General features: G+C 33.7%; 1 protein-coding gene across 1 annotated transcript; it reads left to right on the top strand.

Moving 5' to 3' along the window:
* Nucleotides 1-7149: 7149 nt before the first annotated feature.
* LOC125960364 (60S ribosomal protein L22) lies at nucleotides 7150-7609 on the top strand. Its single transcript, XM_049693835.1, has one exon. It carries the CDS (start codon nucleotides 7166-7168, stop codon nucleotides 7550-7552), a length of 387 nt encoding a protein of 128 aa, XP_049549792.1. The 5' UTR covers nucleotides 7150-7165; the 3' UTR covers nucleotides 7553-7609.
* The last annotated feature ends 10754 nt before the right edge of the window (nucleotides 7610-18363 follow it).

Here is an 18363-nt window from a genome sequence, read left to right as displayed (position 1 = left end):
CATGTAATCATGGTATAAGTGGCATGAGAAATACTAATTGCAGAATATTTACTTCAATAAGCCTTTTTCTCATGTGTTTGAATATTTCAAAACATAGTTCGTGACATTAAAGAAAAAATAAAAAAGATATAGTTAATTCTAAAAGGCACCATGAAATGCAAAAGTGCAACCTATACTTAAAAAAACATTAAAACATTGAGTATTTGTCCACATACATTGCCCACTGATTTGCAGCAGCAGTAATTCATGTAAAAGCTATCATGTAATATACATGAGATTGCTTTTCTACAATCTTGCAGAAAGGATACTTGGAAGTATCCTTTTGTACCAAAACTGGAATCATTTTTCTGATGATAGGGTAAAGTAAGGTGAAGCTTTGCATTTCATGAGTAGTCAGTAAATGTAGGTGGGTGAAATCATTTATTCCTTTCAAACAGATCACAAAATGTGTTATTCTTGATGATTTCCAACAATATTATAAGTCCTTGAAGTAGCACATGTATTTGCAGAAAAAAAAAATACACATAAGCAAAGCAGGGTGAAAGAAACAAATATTTACCCATGATCCCAATTGCGATTATATATATATTTGAAAGAGAGAGAGAGAGAGGATGCTAGCTAACTGACTAGTAATCAGACTCCCTAAGCAAAGTCTACCATTACAGGGATTCTAGGAATCTAGGGGTGGGCAGGAATATAGTGATTCTAGTACATCATAGTGCTTAGTCACTGGGGAAGCAGTCTGGCAAGAACACATTGGCCAATCTTGGGGCAGCTGGAGGCTGTCAACCAGCTATCCTTCCTGCAGAAGTCTTCCTTGAATAGAGATGTAAGCAAGACACCTCCCATCCATCCCTTGCTTCATACAGATTCTCTTCTCTGTGCATGAGGTTTGGAAAACAGCTCCTTCATCATTTTTTTTAAGCTTTGTATATGCATTTTTCTTTTGAACCAGAATCATTTTTTTATTTAATTTTTTTAAAAATTTTTGGCCGTGTCCAGTCTTTGTTGCTGTGTGCAGGCTTTCTCTAGATGCGGCGAGTGGGGGCTGGTCTTCATTGTGATGAGCGGGCTTCTCATTGCAGTGGCTTCTCTTGTTGTGGAGCACAGATTCTAGGCACGCGGGCTTCAGTAGTTGAGGCATGAGGGCTCAGTAGCTGTCGCTCACGGGCTCTAGAGTGCAGGCTCAGTAGTTGTGGCACACGGGCTTAGTTGCTCCGCGGCATGTGGGATCTTTCCGGACCAGGGCTCAAACCCGTGTACCCTGCATTGGCTGGCGGATTCTTAACCACTGTGCCACCAGGCAAGTCCCTCCTCCGTAGTCCTTGTCCGTGTTTCTGAGGAGAAACTTATGAGAGGTTAGTGGGAAGAGGTACAGACACCATTGCTGCAGGTAGGTTCAGGGTACCATTAATACTCATCCTCTCCCTCCTCAAACACCTATACTAATTTCCTCCTACCCTTAATTATTACCACAGGATTTGGTAGCTTACATGACTTTATGATCCAGGATTAGCTATATAATTTTCTGTGTTCAGTGCAAAATGAAATGTAGGACTCCTTGTTCAAAAATTACTAAGAATTTCAAAACAGTGACAGCAGAGCAATAGACCAAGCATGAGGTTCTTTTAAGTATGGGGCTCTTCATTTGACCTGTGGGACTGCCCAGGTCAAATGCCCATGAATCTGGCCCTGTTGTGGCCCAAACTTAAATTTCTAAAGGGACTGAGACCGTGGTAATCACCCCTCTGTCTGGCTGGGGTTGCTGCATCCATCCACTCACAGGTACAACTGGGTAAGTTCCAAATTTCATAATGAGAATGCATAATCATTACTGAACTGAGCATGAGGAATTGGATTAATATCATGATTTTAGGTGTGGAAATGGTAAATAGGAGCTTAGAATTCACTAAATTATAAAACTGAAGAATGTTTCAATGTTTATGCCAGTTGAATGGTATTCTTTTAACAATGTTACTTTATTTTCATATGTGATGGGAACCTCCTAATTCCCGAAAAGACCTTGACTTCTGAAAAAATAAACAATATCTTGAAGTTTTGTGACTTCACACCTACTTTATAAACTAATTGAGCTGAAGATTGGTGTTTAAAATTCTTGTGTTCTCGAGTGGACAGCTTGTGAAAAAAATTGAGGAAAAAATAATACTTACTGGAAAATAAGAAATTTATTTGGTAAAGTATAAAAATATTCTATTGGAGAAGTGAATATGGCCTGTGCATTGCTTATTAATAATAATAAATATTTACAAAGCACCTTCTAGGCACTAGGAAAAGTTCTAATTGCTTTACTTTTTTTTATAATATGATAAATGCCCCCATTTTATGGATAAGGAAACAGAATAAGTAAATATAGGTAAAAATTTAAGAGTTACAGTCTTAATCAGTTTTTTTTTTTTAACATCTTTATTGGGGTATAATTGCTTTACAATGGTGTGTTAGTTTCTGCTTTATAACAAACAGTTTTTAAAATTAATTACAAATTAATAAAATTCATGTCCTGGTATAAATTAAATTGTGTTTTGAATCATTTACTTTTAAAAATTTTGTTTTAATTTTACTCAAAGAGAAAAAATATACTCCTGAGTTTGATTAGAGAGAAAAGTGGTCACATTTCAGGAACTAGGTAATATATGATCGTTATATACAATGCCAGCACCCAGGAAGAGACTGCCTATCATAAGCTGTTTTTTCTCAAAATAACAGCTTTATGGAAATATAGTTTACTTACCATACATTTTACCACTTTAAAGTGTGCAATGTTTAGCATTAGTGGTTAAGTGTTCATTGTTTGGTGTATTCACAGAGTTCTGCAAGCATCACCACTATCTCATTTTGGAATATTTGCATCACCCCAGGAAGAAATCCTTTAGCAATCTCTCCCCTGTCCTTCCTCTTCTTAACTCCTATTAAACTCATAAGTTTTTCAAAATTGAAAAAAGTCACATTGAATCCTAACCTGAGGCCCCATTTTTTGTTTGTTTGTTTTTAAGCTGTGAGAGACTTATTTGTTTGAAGTTTATGATAATTTTGTGTTTAAGAGATTTACAATGCCAAATTACTGAGTGTTTGATAGTAATGTTAATTTAAATGTGTTACACTAGATATAACAAAATTCAGATTTTTCCTTATGTAGTATGTTTAAGATGGGTTGCTTGTATATTTTAACCCCTTAACATGACTCTGCATTGAATTTCTATGGTAACAGCATTTCTGCAAAAACATAAAAACATTCAGAGGCTGTGTCCTCTCTCCTTTTCCTGTTGCCTTTCAAATCAGGAGAACATGTCTCTCCAGAAGTCACTGGAATGCCCTACATACATTTATTATTATTGCTATTTCCATCCCCCAAATTAATATCAAAACTACCATGATAGATTTGTAAAGAAACCATTTAGGACTACTCATGAGAAAGAAAATTATCTTGGATAATGACAGAAAAGAAAAAAAAATACAGTTAGAAGATAGGAAGTCAAATTCAAACTGTTTGGCCTAATCCTGAATGTATCATTTTCATTATATAGTCAACTTCTGCTGTGCCCCCTTGACTTTATGGCTTAATGATATGATTATGCCCAGTTGATGATGAGTAGCTCTGGTCATAGGATCACCCGAAATCCTAGTCATGTTTAAATAGAACATAGTGGTATGTGAGAAGCTCTTACTCAAACTAAGAGTAATTTACTGTCACAGCAACCAAGACTTTGTCCCCCAACTTCAATTAGGCTATGATGTTTTATCATAATATTTCATTCCTCTCAGATTTCCTATCTTTGGTTATAAGACCAGATGGTTTCACTGGTGAATTCTACCAAATATTATAAGAAGTCATACCATTCCCTCTCAAACTTCTCCAAAACATAGATGAGGAAAGAACACTTTGAAATTCATCTTACAAGGCCATCATTACCTGATACAAAAGCCAGACAAGGATATACAAAAAAATTAAATTACAGGTCAATATATGTGATGAACATAAATGCAAAATTACCCAATAAAATATTAGTAAATCAAATTCAACAGTATATTAAAAGGATCATACACCATGATCAAGTGGGCTTTGCTTCTGGGATGCAAGGATGGGTCAACACTTGCAAATTAATCAATGTGATTCACCACATTACAAAATAAAGGATAAAATCCTGTGATTATCTTAATAGATGCAGAAAAAGCATTTGACAAATTCAACATCTTTTCCTAATAAAAAACTCTTAACAAAGTGGATATAGAAGAAATTTATCTCAACATAATAAAGGCCCTATATAACAAGCCCACAGCTAACATCATAATCAGTGATGAAAAGCTGAAAGCTATTGCTCTAAGATCAGGAACATGACAAGAATGCCTGTTCTCACTATTATTTAACACAGTACTGGCAGTCCTAGTCAGAGCAATTAGTCAAGAAAAAGAAATAAAAAGCATTCAAATCAGAAAATAATAATTTAAATTGTCTCTGCTTGCAGATGATATGATATAATATTTATAATAGACTTCACCAAAAGATTGTCATAACTAATAAACAGTTTCAGTAAAGTTGCAAGATACAAAATAAATATACAAAGGTCAGTTGTGTTTCTATACACTAATAATACCTATCAGAAAGAGAAATTAAGAAAATTATCTCATTTACAATTGCATTAAAAAGAATAAAATACTTGGTAATAAGTTTGATCAAGGAGGTGAAGGATTTGTACACTCAAGAATTTTTCCAGATTGAATGTTGAGCATCTTTTCATGTACCTGTTGGCCACTTGAGTGTCTTCTTAGGAAAATGTCTACTTAGTTCTTCTACCCATTTTTTAGTTGGATTATTTTGTATTGAGTTGTATGAGTTCCTTATATATTTTGGACATTAACCCTTTACTCTGTATATGGTTTGCAAAAATTTTCTCCCATTCTGTAGGTAGCCTTTTCATTTTGTTGATTGTTTCTTTAGCTGTGAAGAAGCTTTTTAGTTTGATATAGTCCCACTTGTTGATTTCTGCTTTTGTTGCTTGTGTTTTTGGTGTCAAATCCAAAAAATCATTGCCAAGATCAATGTTAAGGAGCTTTCCCTACATGTTTTCTTCCAGACGTTTCATAGTATCAGGTCATATGTTGAAGTGTTTAATCCATTTTGAGTTAATTTTTATGAGGAGTATAAGATAGAGGTACAATTTCATTTTTCTCCATGTGGTTATCCAGTTTTCCAGACACCATTTGTCGAAGAGAGTATTCTTTTCCCAGCAAAATAAGGTATCAAAGAAGTATCAGCACTTCTGTCATTATTGCAACTTTACTCAGAATAACCAAGATATGAAAAAACTGAAGTGTCCATCAATGGATGAATAAATAAGATGTAAAATATATATGTATGTATATATATATTTATATTATATTATAATTAATATTATAATATATATATATATATAATTCAGCCATGAAAAAAATGAAATTCTGCCATTTACAACAACATGGATGGACCCTGATTTATTATGCTAAATGAGCTAAGTCAGACAGAGGAAGATTAAATGCTGTATGATATTACTTATTTGTGGATTCTAACAAAGATAAACTTGTAAAAACAGAGAGTAGAATAGTGAGTACCAGGGGCTGAAGGTTGGGGGATTGGGGAGATGTTGTTTAAGGATACAAACTTAAAACTAGTAGATAAATAAATCCTGAAGTTCTAATGTAGAGCATAGTAATTACAGTCACCAATACTGTATTATGAACTTCAAATTTACCAAGAGACTAGATCTTCATTGTTCTCATCACAAAGAAAGAAGTGATAATTATATGACACATTAAAGGTATTAGGTAACACTATGGTGATAATCATATTGCAATATATAAATGCATCAAATCAACACATTGTACACCTTAAAATTACACAGTGTTATATGTCAATAGTATCTCAATTTAAAAAAGAAAAAAAAGTAATTGGTTGAATAATTTAGTTATTAGAATTGATGTATGTGTAACTTTACCACCTCAACGTGAAGCCCTGATTTCTGTCTAGTCTAAGCTTCAGAATTCAGTTTTACAGTTGTAAATTAGAAATGAGGATTTTGAAAAGTCCTACACATAAATCCATGTAGATACATATAGCACGTGCACACACACATCATACTTTGTATATTTATTTTGAATAGAAAATGGAATAAGCAGGTGAGTAGTTTCAAAGTTGAAGATTTATTCATTTTTGGAAATTTTTAGGTAATTTTAGTCAGTTTGATATAAATATCAATATACTATATGTTGGCTGCCATTGGTCTAAAAATCTACCAGATCTTCCAGCTCCATGCTACTAATAATATCTACTACTGTTGTGAGCTGAATTGTGTCCCCCCAAAAGATATATTGAAGTCCTGAACCCAGGCACCTGTGAATGTGACCTTATTTGGAAACGGGGTCTCTGTGATTTAACCAACTTAAGGTAAGGTCATATTGGATTGAGGTGGGCCCTAAGTCCAATGACTAGTGTCCTTATAAGGAGAAAGAGACACAGAGAGGTAGACATGCAGGGTAAAGGGCCATATGATGGTGGAGACAGAGGTTGGAGGGATGAAACTTCGAGTCAAGGCACGCCAAGTATTTGCCAATGATCATCAGAAGTTAGGGAGAGGCAATGAAGGATTCTTCCCAAGAGTCTCCAGAGGGAGCCTGGCACTGCTGACACATCAATTCCAGACTTCTAGCCACCAGAACTGTGAGAAAATAAATTTCTGTTGCTTTAAGTCATATACTTGTAGTATTTTGCTATAGCAGCACTAGGATATTAATACACATACTATATACAGTAGTAGATAGTAGATTGGCCAGTGATATTCCAACTGGGTAAACATTTCTTTGACAGGTTCTTACACAGATGGGCATTCACCATACCTTAATGACTTGCAATTTATAATTTTGCTTCTGTGACAGACCCATGATATGAACTTTGGAACAACAACAACAAACAAAAAGTACTGGGTGAAAGAACAGTATTGTTTCTCCTGAGAGACAATTAGAAATTGGTTTCAGACAGGCTGGAAGCAGAGAATGCAAATTTTCTGTTAAAAATCAGTGGAATAAAAGCATTTTATTTCAATCTCATCTTTTCGACCCCTGGCAAATGCTTAAAAGAACAAAAGAATAGTAGAGCTTTTCTGCCTCCGCTGTGGCGATGGCGCCAGTGAAAAAGCTTGTGGTGAAGGGGGGCAAAAAAAAGAAGCAGGTCCTGAAGTTTACTCTTGACTGTACCCATCCTGTAGAAGATGGAATCATGGATGCGGCCAATTTTGAGCAGTTTCTTCAGGAAAGAATCAAAGTGAATGGAAAAGCTGGGAATCTCGGAGGAGGTGTTGTAACAATCGAAAGAAGCAAAAGCAAGATCACTGTAACTTCCGAGGTGCCTTTTTCCAAAAGGTATTTGAAATATCTCACCAAAAAATATTTGAAGAAGAATAATCTCCGTGATTGGTTACGCGTAGTTGCTAACAGCAAAGAAAGTTACGAATTACGTTACTTCCAGATTAATCAAGATGAAGAAGAGGAGGAAGATGAGGATTGAAACTCAGTTATCTGGAGTATTTTGTATGAATTCTTAAATAAAATTTAGGAAACAAAATGGTGGCTTTCCTTGTATCTCTGCAGTGCGGATTGAACAGAAAATTGGAAATCATAGTAAAAGGGCTTCACTTGGGCTGCCACTCACTTACTTGTAATTAAACTTTTTTTCTGCTTGAAAATTTCAATTCTTTTGGTAGAAATACCAAAATGTGTAAGTCTCCTTCAAGGGAACTGACTACTGTTTGTCATTGAACAGGTGGATGAGGGCGTGGAGATGTGAGTTCAGTTAGTTACTATTTTACACAAAAAGGGGTGGGTCAGTTTCATCTGGTACTTTTCTCAAAGATTGAGGAATACAAATGTGGGAACTCCTGATTCACTGAAAGCAGATCCAGTGACTTGTTTCTGAGGTTCTTTTTTTGGAAAGTGGCAGTGTCGATAAAACGCAGGCTTCTGGGGCATTTGTCTTCATTTTCTGATTACAAATTACTCTTGATGGACACAGTTATTACTATGTATGTTAATCCTTTTTCTTCCTGTAGAAATAAAATGTCCTTTTGCTTCCCATATTCTACTACACCTCTGGAAAGGGTCTGGAGAGCGACTGTAAAAGTCACAGGTGTTCAATTAAGGAAAGGTCTACAAAATACGAATTTGTAAATAAGCATTGTTTCTACAAGTCCTTGCACCAAACTGTCACTTTGAACCCCACCAGGGGGAGCTGGAGATGAGGAATAGTGGAGCTTCCAAAGGTGGGTGTCGGTGAGGTTGCCTGGGGTCAGGCTCAGAATCCCAGAGTTCTGGAGTCTTACCCCGGGGGCAGGTGTGGAAGAGAGGGGCCTGAGAGACAGCTCAGGCTGAAGAGAAGTCTTGAGACGCCCAGGAAGTAGTCCCTTTCACACCATTTAGGCCACGGCTGGGCTTAAAAGTCATTCTACAAACACGTTAAGCAGGGCCAAACTGAAATGGTTTCCCACGATATTGGGGGTTCTGCTGTACGTGTACAGGCTAGAGATCTGTGAAAGGTCATTAATGAGATCATAAAGATGTGATTGTTGCTGACAATATCAAGAGTGACTTTGAGAAGAGATCCTGATGCCTTATGGTGCCCTCTAAAATTTAAATTTTACAGGAATGTCTGCATTGATTTAAGGTTACGTTGTATCAAATTCATGTCTTTCAAGAGCTTGCCTAGGGTGCCTTTCCACACCTGAAATTCTTGTGATCTTGCTAGTTGCATAGCTGGAAATTAAATGTTTTGAGTCATACCTTGGCTCCAGTTTAACATTTGGTGCTCCTTGGGTTGAATTTAACATGTTGAGGCTTTGTAATTTCATTTGTGGTAAAGGCTCTAGCATTTTCTATTTCTATGCAAATTTCTTGAAGCAGAATTGTTTGCATGTTTCTCTGCCCTAGAGAAGGCATTGTTTCTTTCAAAGTTAACTGAGGCATCAGTTGCTCTTTGGTGCTGTCCATTACCATGATTATTAACTTTGTTAGCAAGTTTGTGACTTGGGTTTGCAAATTTTACTTGTTTGTTGCATTGATGTTCCCTTGTAGTAATTCTTAGTTTGGTTGTAAAAAAATTAGCCCAGGGCTGAAATTAGCATATAAGTTTTTTTTTTTTAACTATTTCCAGAATCTAAAACTTGTAATAAAATTGAAACTTTTTGGTTTTTCTATGCCTTTTGAACTCTTGTATTTTGACTTTTGATCACATTTTATATTAAAGTGGCTAACGCATGGCTACTATTATTGTACAAGGCTTTTTTTTTTTTAAAGGATTGGCATGCTAATCTGTTTAGCAACAATAAATTGGTTGTTTGTCCTCACTGATGAATTGCTGTACCAACAATGACCTTGGACTTCATTAAAAAAAAAAAAAGAATAGTAGAAAATTCAAGATTTAATATAATAGAAAAAAAACCTTCAATATACAAATAGAATTATACTAGCCAAAAAATGTGAAATATTAACCTAAACAAGAGTGCATGATATTTATTTTCACAAACTTCCTCAGTCTCCAAGATATTTGTACATTTCCAAAAACAAATTAAGTATCTTATTCTGCAGAACCTCTACAAAATGACAGTTAAGACATCAAGAGTTATAGGAAGGCTCTGGGTACTGTGGAATATATCCTGTTGGGACCCAGATATTTGCGACAGAAAAGCAGATACCTGGCAAATAAAAAACAAATAAATAATAAAAATAAATAAAACCATCTGTACACTTTCTTTCCTAGCCTGAAAGTTACTTCACTGAGAGCTGAATAGAGGAGAGAAGGAAAAGCATTGCCATAGACTAAATGTTAGTGCCCCCATTCATATGTTAAAACTTAATTTACAGTGGGATGTCATTTGGAGGTGGGGCCTTTGGTTGGTGATCAGGTCATAAGGGCAGATCCCTCATGAATGAATGACACCAAACCTGCTGGCACCTGATCTTGAATTTCCCAGCCTCCAGAAGGGTGAGAAATAAGTTTCTGTTGTTTATAAGTCACACAGTCTACGGTAATTTGTTATAGCTGCCTGAATGGGCTAAGACAGGAATAGAGGAGGCAATCCATGATTTTATAAGTTGAGGGGTGCTCTGGATACTCTAGCTTTCAATATGATGGGCTCTCAATATTACACTTTCCTTTCTGCACTTTCTTCTGTACTTTTGAGGGATAAACATGCAAGCCACATATTTCAGACAACCTAGCTTTCTGAATTTCTCTTGGTTTCTGCCAATTGGAGGCACTAGATGGAATTTAGAAGGAAGAAAGAAGAAACAGAATATTACTTTGCTATTTCAGTTTCTTTCAGCACCTAGGAGCTGTGACAGTAGCAGGACCATAACGACAAAAGAAGGCATCTTGCTCATGGTCTTCTTGGCATGGAACCTCCATTCTAGGAGAAGAGCATGCAGGAGTGGAGGCAAAGAAAGGCAGACCAGCTCTACAATATACAAAAATTTATTGAATTAAATGCTCATGAAATGGGTGAATTTTATAATATTTAACCTATATTTTATAAAGCCATTTTTTTAAAGGTGATTTTAGGCAGCAGTGAATGTCAGCAACTTTGAGAGTAATTTAGCAGCAATGGTAGAGTGGGCTCCTGGTTTTTGCTTAATAGCAAAATACATTTCTAACAGTAGCAGACACAGACAGAGAGCTTACCCCTCATACTGTCAGCAGCTCTGGGGCAAAAATGGTCACATGAGCTGTAGTCTAAGGCAGTGACAGTTTCTTGATCTATGAAGAACAACCCTCCTCTTCCCTTAATGCCTTTAGCCATTCTATCACTCTAGTCACCCATGATCAGCTATAAATTTCCCCATCCTTAAATACTGAATGGTTTTCACATCTGCCAAATGTACGCTGAATACCAAAGAAGATTTTTCTGTCACCCAAGCAATTTGTTGAGCAAGAGTTTGGAGTCAACACCTCTGAATCCACGCCCCAGATAGTCCCAGTTACCATAGTTGTCAACATCTCTGGCAAGCAGCAAAAATAATTCAAAGATGGATCATACTTAGAAAGGAAATGATATGTGCTCTATGCGCAAAACATTTTTCTTTAAATCAGTAAACGGTCATTTCTGATAAAAAGATGGTTACAGTAAAACAAAGGAATGAAAGAAATGCTTCTCATTATTCTCACAGAATTTATAGATAATATCATCTTTATAAGTAATAAGTGAAATTTGAACAATGAGAAAAAAGTATTCCAAAGAGACTTTATAGGATGTCCAAAGAATATAGAATTGAGTTGCAAAATGTCACAATATGACAAAAAATGAAAAGCCAGTGTAGAGAATAATGCCCGTTATAGGTGGAAAAAGTTAGATGTTTATAAGTAGTTATGAGGGTGACTCAGAGAGAAAGAAAGAGAGGGAGGGAGGGAGGTGGAGCAGGGAGAGAGAAAGGGGAATGTAAACATGATCACAGAAGGAACGCTAGACTTTAAAAAGGTATATCTAACATGCATTATTGATATTTTTAAGAAGAACTAAGCAAATGAAAATATAGAAAGAGTCTAAAGTATAATTTTTTCAACATTTTTTCTGAAATAAAAACAAGTTGAATGTGTAGACTGAAGGGGCTCATAGATTTCCAAGAAATAATGAAACCTAACATTCATACCTACCATTCCAAATCAAAGCATATTCTGGTAAGGATGTTAAAATTCAGGTACAAAGAAAGAATCCTAGGAGTAGGAGGGGAAAAAATCATGCCCCCTACTAGTGTGAAATATCAAGATGGATTCGACATCTTCACAGTAATATTCATGCAAGGAGACAGTTTGATCAGTATCTAAAATATACTGAGAGGAAGAATACGTGATGCAAGAATTTTATAATCAGCCAAGTAATCCTTTGATTTTAGAGAAAACTTTTGAGTAAAAAGGAAAAGGGTGCACGAAGTTATGCCATTTATGAATAACAAGGTCTGAAACTCCTAGGGGACAAGGTTAGGCAGTGATAAAGAAAGAAAAGGGAGAAAATGGAGCTGAAATCAACTGATTAGGTGATGAGAACTAAAGGATATTTTTTATCCTTGACAGAGTAGACACCCATGCCAACCCACCCCCACTCCTGCCCAAATATGTTAAGATTAATTTTTATTTAATGAAAGTGACAGAAGCGTGAGATGGTCACATGATCAGAGCAAAGGTAGTGGGAATATTCAGCCAGCCTCCTTTGGGTTGCAGAGTCTGTTAATTGTGACTCTGTTCCCATGTGAGGACTCTTGTCAATACGCAAAGCTCATTTTTTCTAAGCTCAAAGCTTTTTCAGAATCAAGTCACCTAACACCATTCAGAAAGAACTTTAAGCAGCATCTATGTCCTTCCTGTGAAATATTTATGAGCAACTTGGATTCTGACTTTCCTGTCAAACCCACCAAAGCCTAGTCTACATTCTCTTTTAAGGACATGATGGATGTTGGAAGTGGAAATCCTGTTTATCTCCAGCCCACATCTATCTTTCTATTTTTTTCTATTTCTATAGATGATAGAGAATAGAGATACAGTTAATTTCTCACCGAGCTTATTAAAAAATCTATGTTCTTACAAGCTGTTATTTATGTTATTTCATTTGAGTTCCCCAATACTGTTAATAGTTGGCATCATAATTCCCATTTTACAGCATAGAAATTTCAATTCCATTAGGTTAAATCAATTTGTTCTAAATTACACAGAAATTCAGTTTTGTGTCTGGTATTAGAAGAATCTCTTTGTACTTCCCCACCACCCCTTACTGTAGTTGTAAAATTCACCTATTGGCAATCACATATGATAAATGATCATATGATTCCAGAGAATAAATTACAAGTGTTAAACTTAAAAATAATGGCTTGTTAGTTCCCTATCCCCACATCTTTAATGACAGAAATCACAGATCTTGTTCATGAGGATCACAGTTTTTGAAGTAAAATACTGGATTTTTATTTCTATTGCTATGATGGTATTATTATAGTAATACCAAAACAAGAAAAAGACAATACACAAAAAGAAAACTACACACCAATTTCCATCATAAAATAAATGTAGAAATCCTTAGCAAAATATTAATAAATAGAATTAGCAATATATAAAAATAATTATACACCATTACCAATTGATATTCATTCTCAGCATGTAAAGCCAGTTCAATATTCAAGAATTATCAATGTAATTGATCCAATCCTAAAGAAAAAAAAATTGCATGGTCATATAATTCAATGCAGAAAAAGGGTTTGACAAATTTCACAACCATTCATGTTGTAAAAACAACAAACGAACAAAAAGCTCTCAGAAAAATAGGAATAGAGAATAACTTCTTCCACTTGATAAACAGCATCTATGGAAATCAAAAACAAAAAGAAAACCAAAACCAAAAATCCCAAAGTTAACATTATACTTAATGATGAAAGACTGAATTATTTCCCTCCTCAAGATCAGGAACAAGGCAAGGATATTCACTCTCACCGCACTCATTTAACATAGTATGAGGTGTTCTAGCAAGTTCAGTAAGGCAAGAAAAATAATTAAAAGACAGATATGTAGGTAAGAAAGAAATAAACTTGTCTCTATTCACAGATGATATGATTGTATACAAACTGAAGTCTAGGAATACACATATACTCAAAAAAATACCCTTTTAGAATTAATAAGTTAAGCACGGATACAGGATATAAAACAAACATAAAATATTAATTGTAAACCTATTTGCTAGGAATTAACTATGGGCAGTGAGATTTTTATAATCACTCAAAAATGAAATATAGAAATATATCCAAATAATCAAATATTTACAAGACTTTTCATCAAAAGACTATAAAATGCTCATGAAAAAAATCAAAGAGGTTCTAAATAAATGGAAGACATTCAGTGTTTATAGATTGGAAGCTTCAGCTTGGTAACTGTTAGTTTTGCAAGGGCCATCATAACAAAATATCAAAGGCTGGGTAGCATAAATGAAATAAATATATTTTCTCACAATCCTGGAGGCTTATTAAAGTCCATGATCAAGATGTCAGCAGGGTTTTATTTTGCCTAAGGCTTCTCTTCTTTGCTCCTAAATGGCCATCTCTTCTCTGTACCTTCAGAGTCTTCCTCTATGTGTGTCTGTCCTAATTGCAAATCAGGTTAGATTAGAGCCCATCTTAATTACCTCATTTTAATTTAAATACCTCTTTAAAGACCATATCCCAAATATAGTCACATTATCATATTGTTAAGTCTGGGGTGTTAAGACTTCTACACATAAATTTTGGGGAGAGTCAATTTAACTCATAACAGTAAGGATTTCAATTATGCCAAAATTGATATACAATTTTAAAACTATTCTCATCAAGACATCAGCAAGAATTTTTGTATAGACCAGATTATTTAAAAATATATATGGAAAAGAACAAAGGAACTAGAAGAAAAAAAAGAATTTGGAAAATGAAGAATATAGTAGAAGAAACCAGTCTACCCAATTTTAAGCCTTATTTTTTTTCTTTATCTTTTTTTTATTACTGCTTTATTTATTTATTTATTTATTTTGGAGTATAGTCACTTTACAATAGTTTGTTAGTTTCTACTGTACAGCAAAGTGAATCAGCTATACGTATACATATATCCTCTCTTTTTTGGATTTCCTTCCCATTTAGGTCACCACAGAGCACTGAGTAGAGTTCCCTGTGCTATACAGTAGGTTCTCATTAGTTATCCATTTTATACGTAGTATCAATAGTGTATATATGTCAATTCCAATCTCCCAATTCATCCTTATACTATCTTTAGTAATCAAGACTGTGTGGTGTGAGTGGAGGAATAGACACATAGGGCAATAGAAGAGAACAGAAAATTCAGAAATAAACTCACAAATATGCCCAAATGATTTTTGACAAAAGTGAAAGGAACAATTCAATGGAGAAAAGATAGCCTTTTAAACCAATGGTACTAGAGCAATGTGATAGGTTAAAAAAAACTGGGCCTTGACTTGTCACACATCTTACATAAAAATTAATATTGTGGTTGTGATATTGTACTATAATCTAAGATGTCGCCATTGAGAGAAACTGGGAAATGAGTACATGAGACCCCTCTGCAGTATTTCTTATTACTGCTAATAGACCTACAATTACTTCAAAATGAAACTTTTTAAAAAATTTAAATAAAACATTTAAATCCTAAATAAGATCAATAGTCTGAATGTTGATTCATAGTAAAGCCTTTGTCAGTTTGGTGCTTGTGCTATCAACAGCAAGGCAGACTGCTATGATCAGGTGAAAAAAAGAGATTACTGTGTGTAGCCTCTCATCCTATAATACCCCACTTGAGTACAGACCTAAATAGAAGACAGTCCTATTTACCAGTCAGCTGGGGGAACACATACTGTCTATATATATGTATATATTTCATTTTTAGGAGATTAAAGAAATTCCTAAGCTTAAAATCAACACTATAGTGCTTAGGACTCAGAAATGTTATCTGCTAACTTCATAGTTTATGAAGATCTTTCATTATGAGCTTAAGGGAAGAAAATAAACTAATATGTAAATTAAGCAAAAGAAAGTTATAATAAAAGAAAAACAAAGAGAAAACCCAAAAGAGAAGGTAATAAAATTCCAGTGGAAATTATTTTCCAAATATAATTTTAAATGGTTTTTTACCAACTGAGGAAATTCTTTCAGCCTAACATTCTCCCTCACGGGGCATTTGGATTTGAACTCCTAGAGATGGGAAGATAATTGGTATTTTATTGCTCAATATGTTTGCAACCATAATGATGAAAATATTGTTTATTTACTTTCAATTCTGAGTCGATCTTCAGGCCACGGAAAGAAGATGCTATGTTTAAGGATGGAATGAAAATCCAAGAGCTATGATAAAAATGTAACTTACACAAAGCAGATTGTGAAGAAAATTGGGTAGAGAAACAAGGGTATTAAAATTGTCATATAAAGTATGAAAACTGAATTAAAGGACTATAGAAAAATGATTGAGTTTAATTACATTGTTTATACTAAAGATAATTGACAGAAAAACCAAAACAATAACATAATTGACTAAAACAGTTGGAGAAGAGGACCTGAGTGAGTTAAATATTTATATTTGATATTGGGGGAATAATAAATGTTATCTGATATTAATAAATTCAGAAAATATATATTGTTTGAGAAGGGAAATAACCAAAATATAAGCAATTGTGAAGAACTTGTCTGGAGAGTAGACTTAGAAGTGAAGAAGTGATCTGACTCTGTTGATATTTAATATAAAACATTCTTTAACATGTGATTTTTTTAATGAGCATATATTACTTGATAAAACCAAAAAGTTTAAAACTACAACCCTACTTACTTATAGGTGATAGTGATTTATATGATAGGAAGGTGCTTATTGTTGAATTGATATGAAAAAATTTAGAATAGAAGCAATTACCAAACTAGAATCATGCATGTAAACATTTTTTCCAGCATTTTTTATGTGTTAAAATGTGTTATTTTTCTTTGCTTTATACTGTTGAATTTGAAATATCACCCACCCAAGGCTCTTTGTTTCTACCTAGTTACTTGGCTAGCGGCTGCTTCTATTTGCAAGGACATATCATGTGAATTACAAGGAAGTAAAATAATTGGCCTTCAACTAGACTAAATTTTCACCAAGTGGATTATTGTGCCCTGATAATGCCCACAGTCTAAATGACAACACTCAAAACTCAAATGTGTTCTTAATTTAATTAATTATAATTTCCAAGTTAGGAAAATTGTGTTTTGTATAAAATATTATTTCATTAAATTAGCCACAATAAAAAATAAGAATCACCTTTCATTGGGAATATACAAGAGTAAGTTTCAAATAATTTTATCATGGAAAGTATTATAATAATCATTTCTACTATTTACAGTTAAGAATCTTAAAATCCTTCTGGCTTTACTTTCAAGAAAAGTCATCAGCAACATTTAAAAATGTATGCTTATGAAATAAATCATCCAATTACTCTATTTCTATGTTTAAATTCCCCAGTTCTTCTGGCAATAGAATATAAGTCACTGAAGCTTTGTTTCCAGTGGAAAGTGGCTGGTACCTCCAATCCTACCCCAGAAACCCACATTTATATAATCTGCAATAATTATCCAGGTATTTTTAGATCACTTCCATGGCTTTAATATTTACTTGTCATGTTACTTATTTTCACAGCTAGGCATCACATCACCCATCTTTACAAATAAATTTATTACAAATTAAAGGATATAATCCTTCTTCTCTGACTACTTTTCTACAATTTCTTTTTCCCAGCAACAAATATAATTAAAAATAATAATTGATCATTTGTTTTAACTTGTCAGTAGAACTTACCATTTCCTGGTAAGGACATCTTTGTTAAAATTGGATGATTTTTAAATGTGTCAAAATGATCAAGATAATAAAGGTCTTGGAATATTTGCCTTTTTGAATTTAGAAATGTAAGCTATGACAGAATACAATTTCTTTCTGTAAAACACATACAAACATGAATAGCACATTTCAAATAGTTAACTGTTATTTCACAAGGATCATAAAAATTAAATAATTAGATGAGGAACTCTGTTCCATTATTCAACAGGACAATTAGTTCTATCAACATTTACAAGTTTTAAATATAGATTTATAATGCAAATATATTTATAATGTATTTTTATTTTTTATAGTATATTTCTAAAATCTTCAATTAAAATCAGTAATCAAAAGAATTTAACATTAATGATAATAAAGCATTTATTATAATGTTTCTTTTATTCTTCAGTTATACTATTTCAATACTTTAAATACATGTTCAAATTTATTACCATATTTATGAATTAAAAATCTTAGTTTTGCTTAATGTCCTCCACTAGCAAGAAAACAAAAATTGAATGATACATTTCCATTTACTTATAACTTGAATTCTTTATAAATAATTTTATTTATCAAATATAAATAACTATGATTACAAATATAAGTTTCAAAAAATGAGAAAAACGAAGATACAGTTCATGAATTTGTGCTAATGACAGTTAATTATGCTTAAAATTTATTGTCAATTTGAACAAAAAACTATCACAAAAACAAAGTAGGACATTATATAATGATAAAAGGTCAAATCACTAGGAAGATATAACAATTACAAATATATATTCATGCAACATCAGAGCACCTAAATATATAAAACAAACACTGACAGAATTGACTAGAAAAATAGACAGAAGTGCAATAATAGTAGATGATTTCAACGTCTCACTTTTCAGAATGGAGAGACAGTTACCTTATAGGGAACAATTTTTATGAGTTTTTCTTCTCTCCTTCCCTTATTTATTTTTGCAAATATAAAAAAA

Source organism: Orcinus orca, chromosome 11, assembly GCF_937001465.1.
Source record: "Orcinus orca chromosome 11, mOrcOrc1.1, whole genome shotgun sequence".
Taxonomy (NCBI): domain Eukaryota; kingdom Metazoa; phylum Chordata; class Mammalia; order Artiodactyla; family Delphinidae; genus Orcinus; species Orcinus orca.
Note: the sequence above shows the minus strand (reverse complement) of the source record. Positions and strands in the feature narration are given on the sequence as shown.

What these genes read in the sequence shown, in the direction of transcription:
- LOC125960364 (XM_049693835.1), top strand. Translation starts at nt 7,166, where the DNA reads ATGGCGCCAGTGAAAAAGCTTGTGGTGAAGGGGGGCAAAAAAAAGAAG.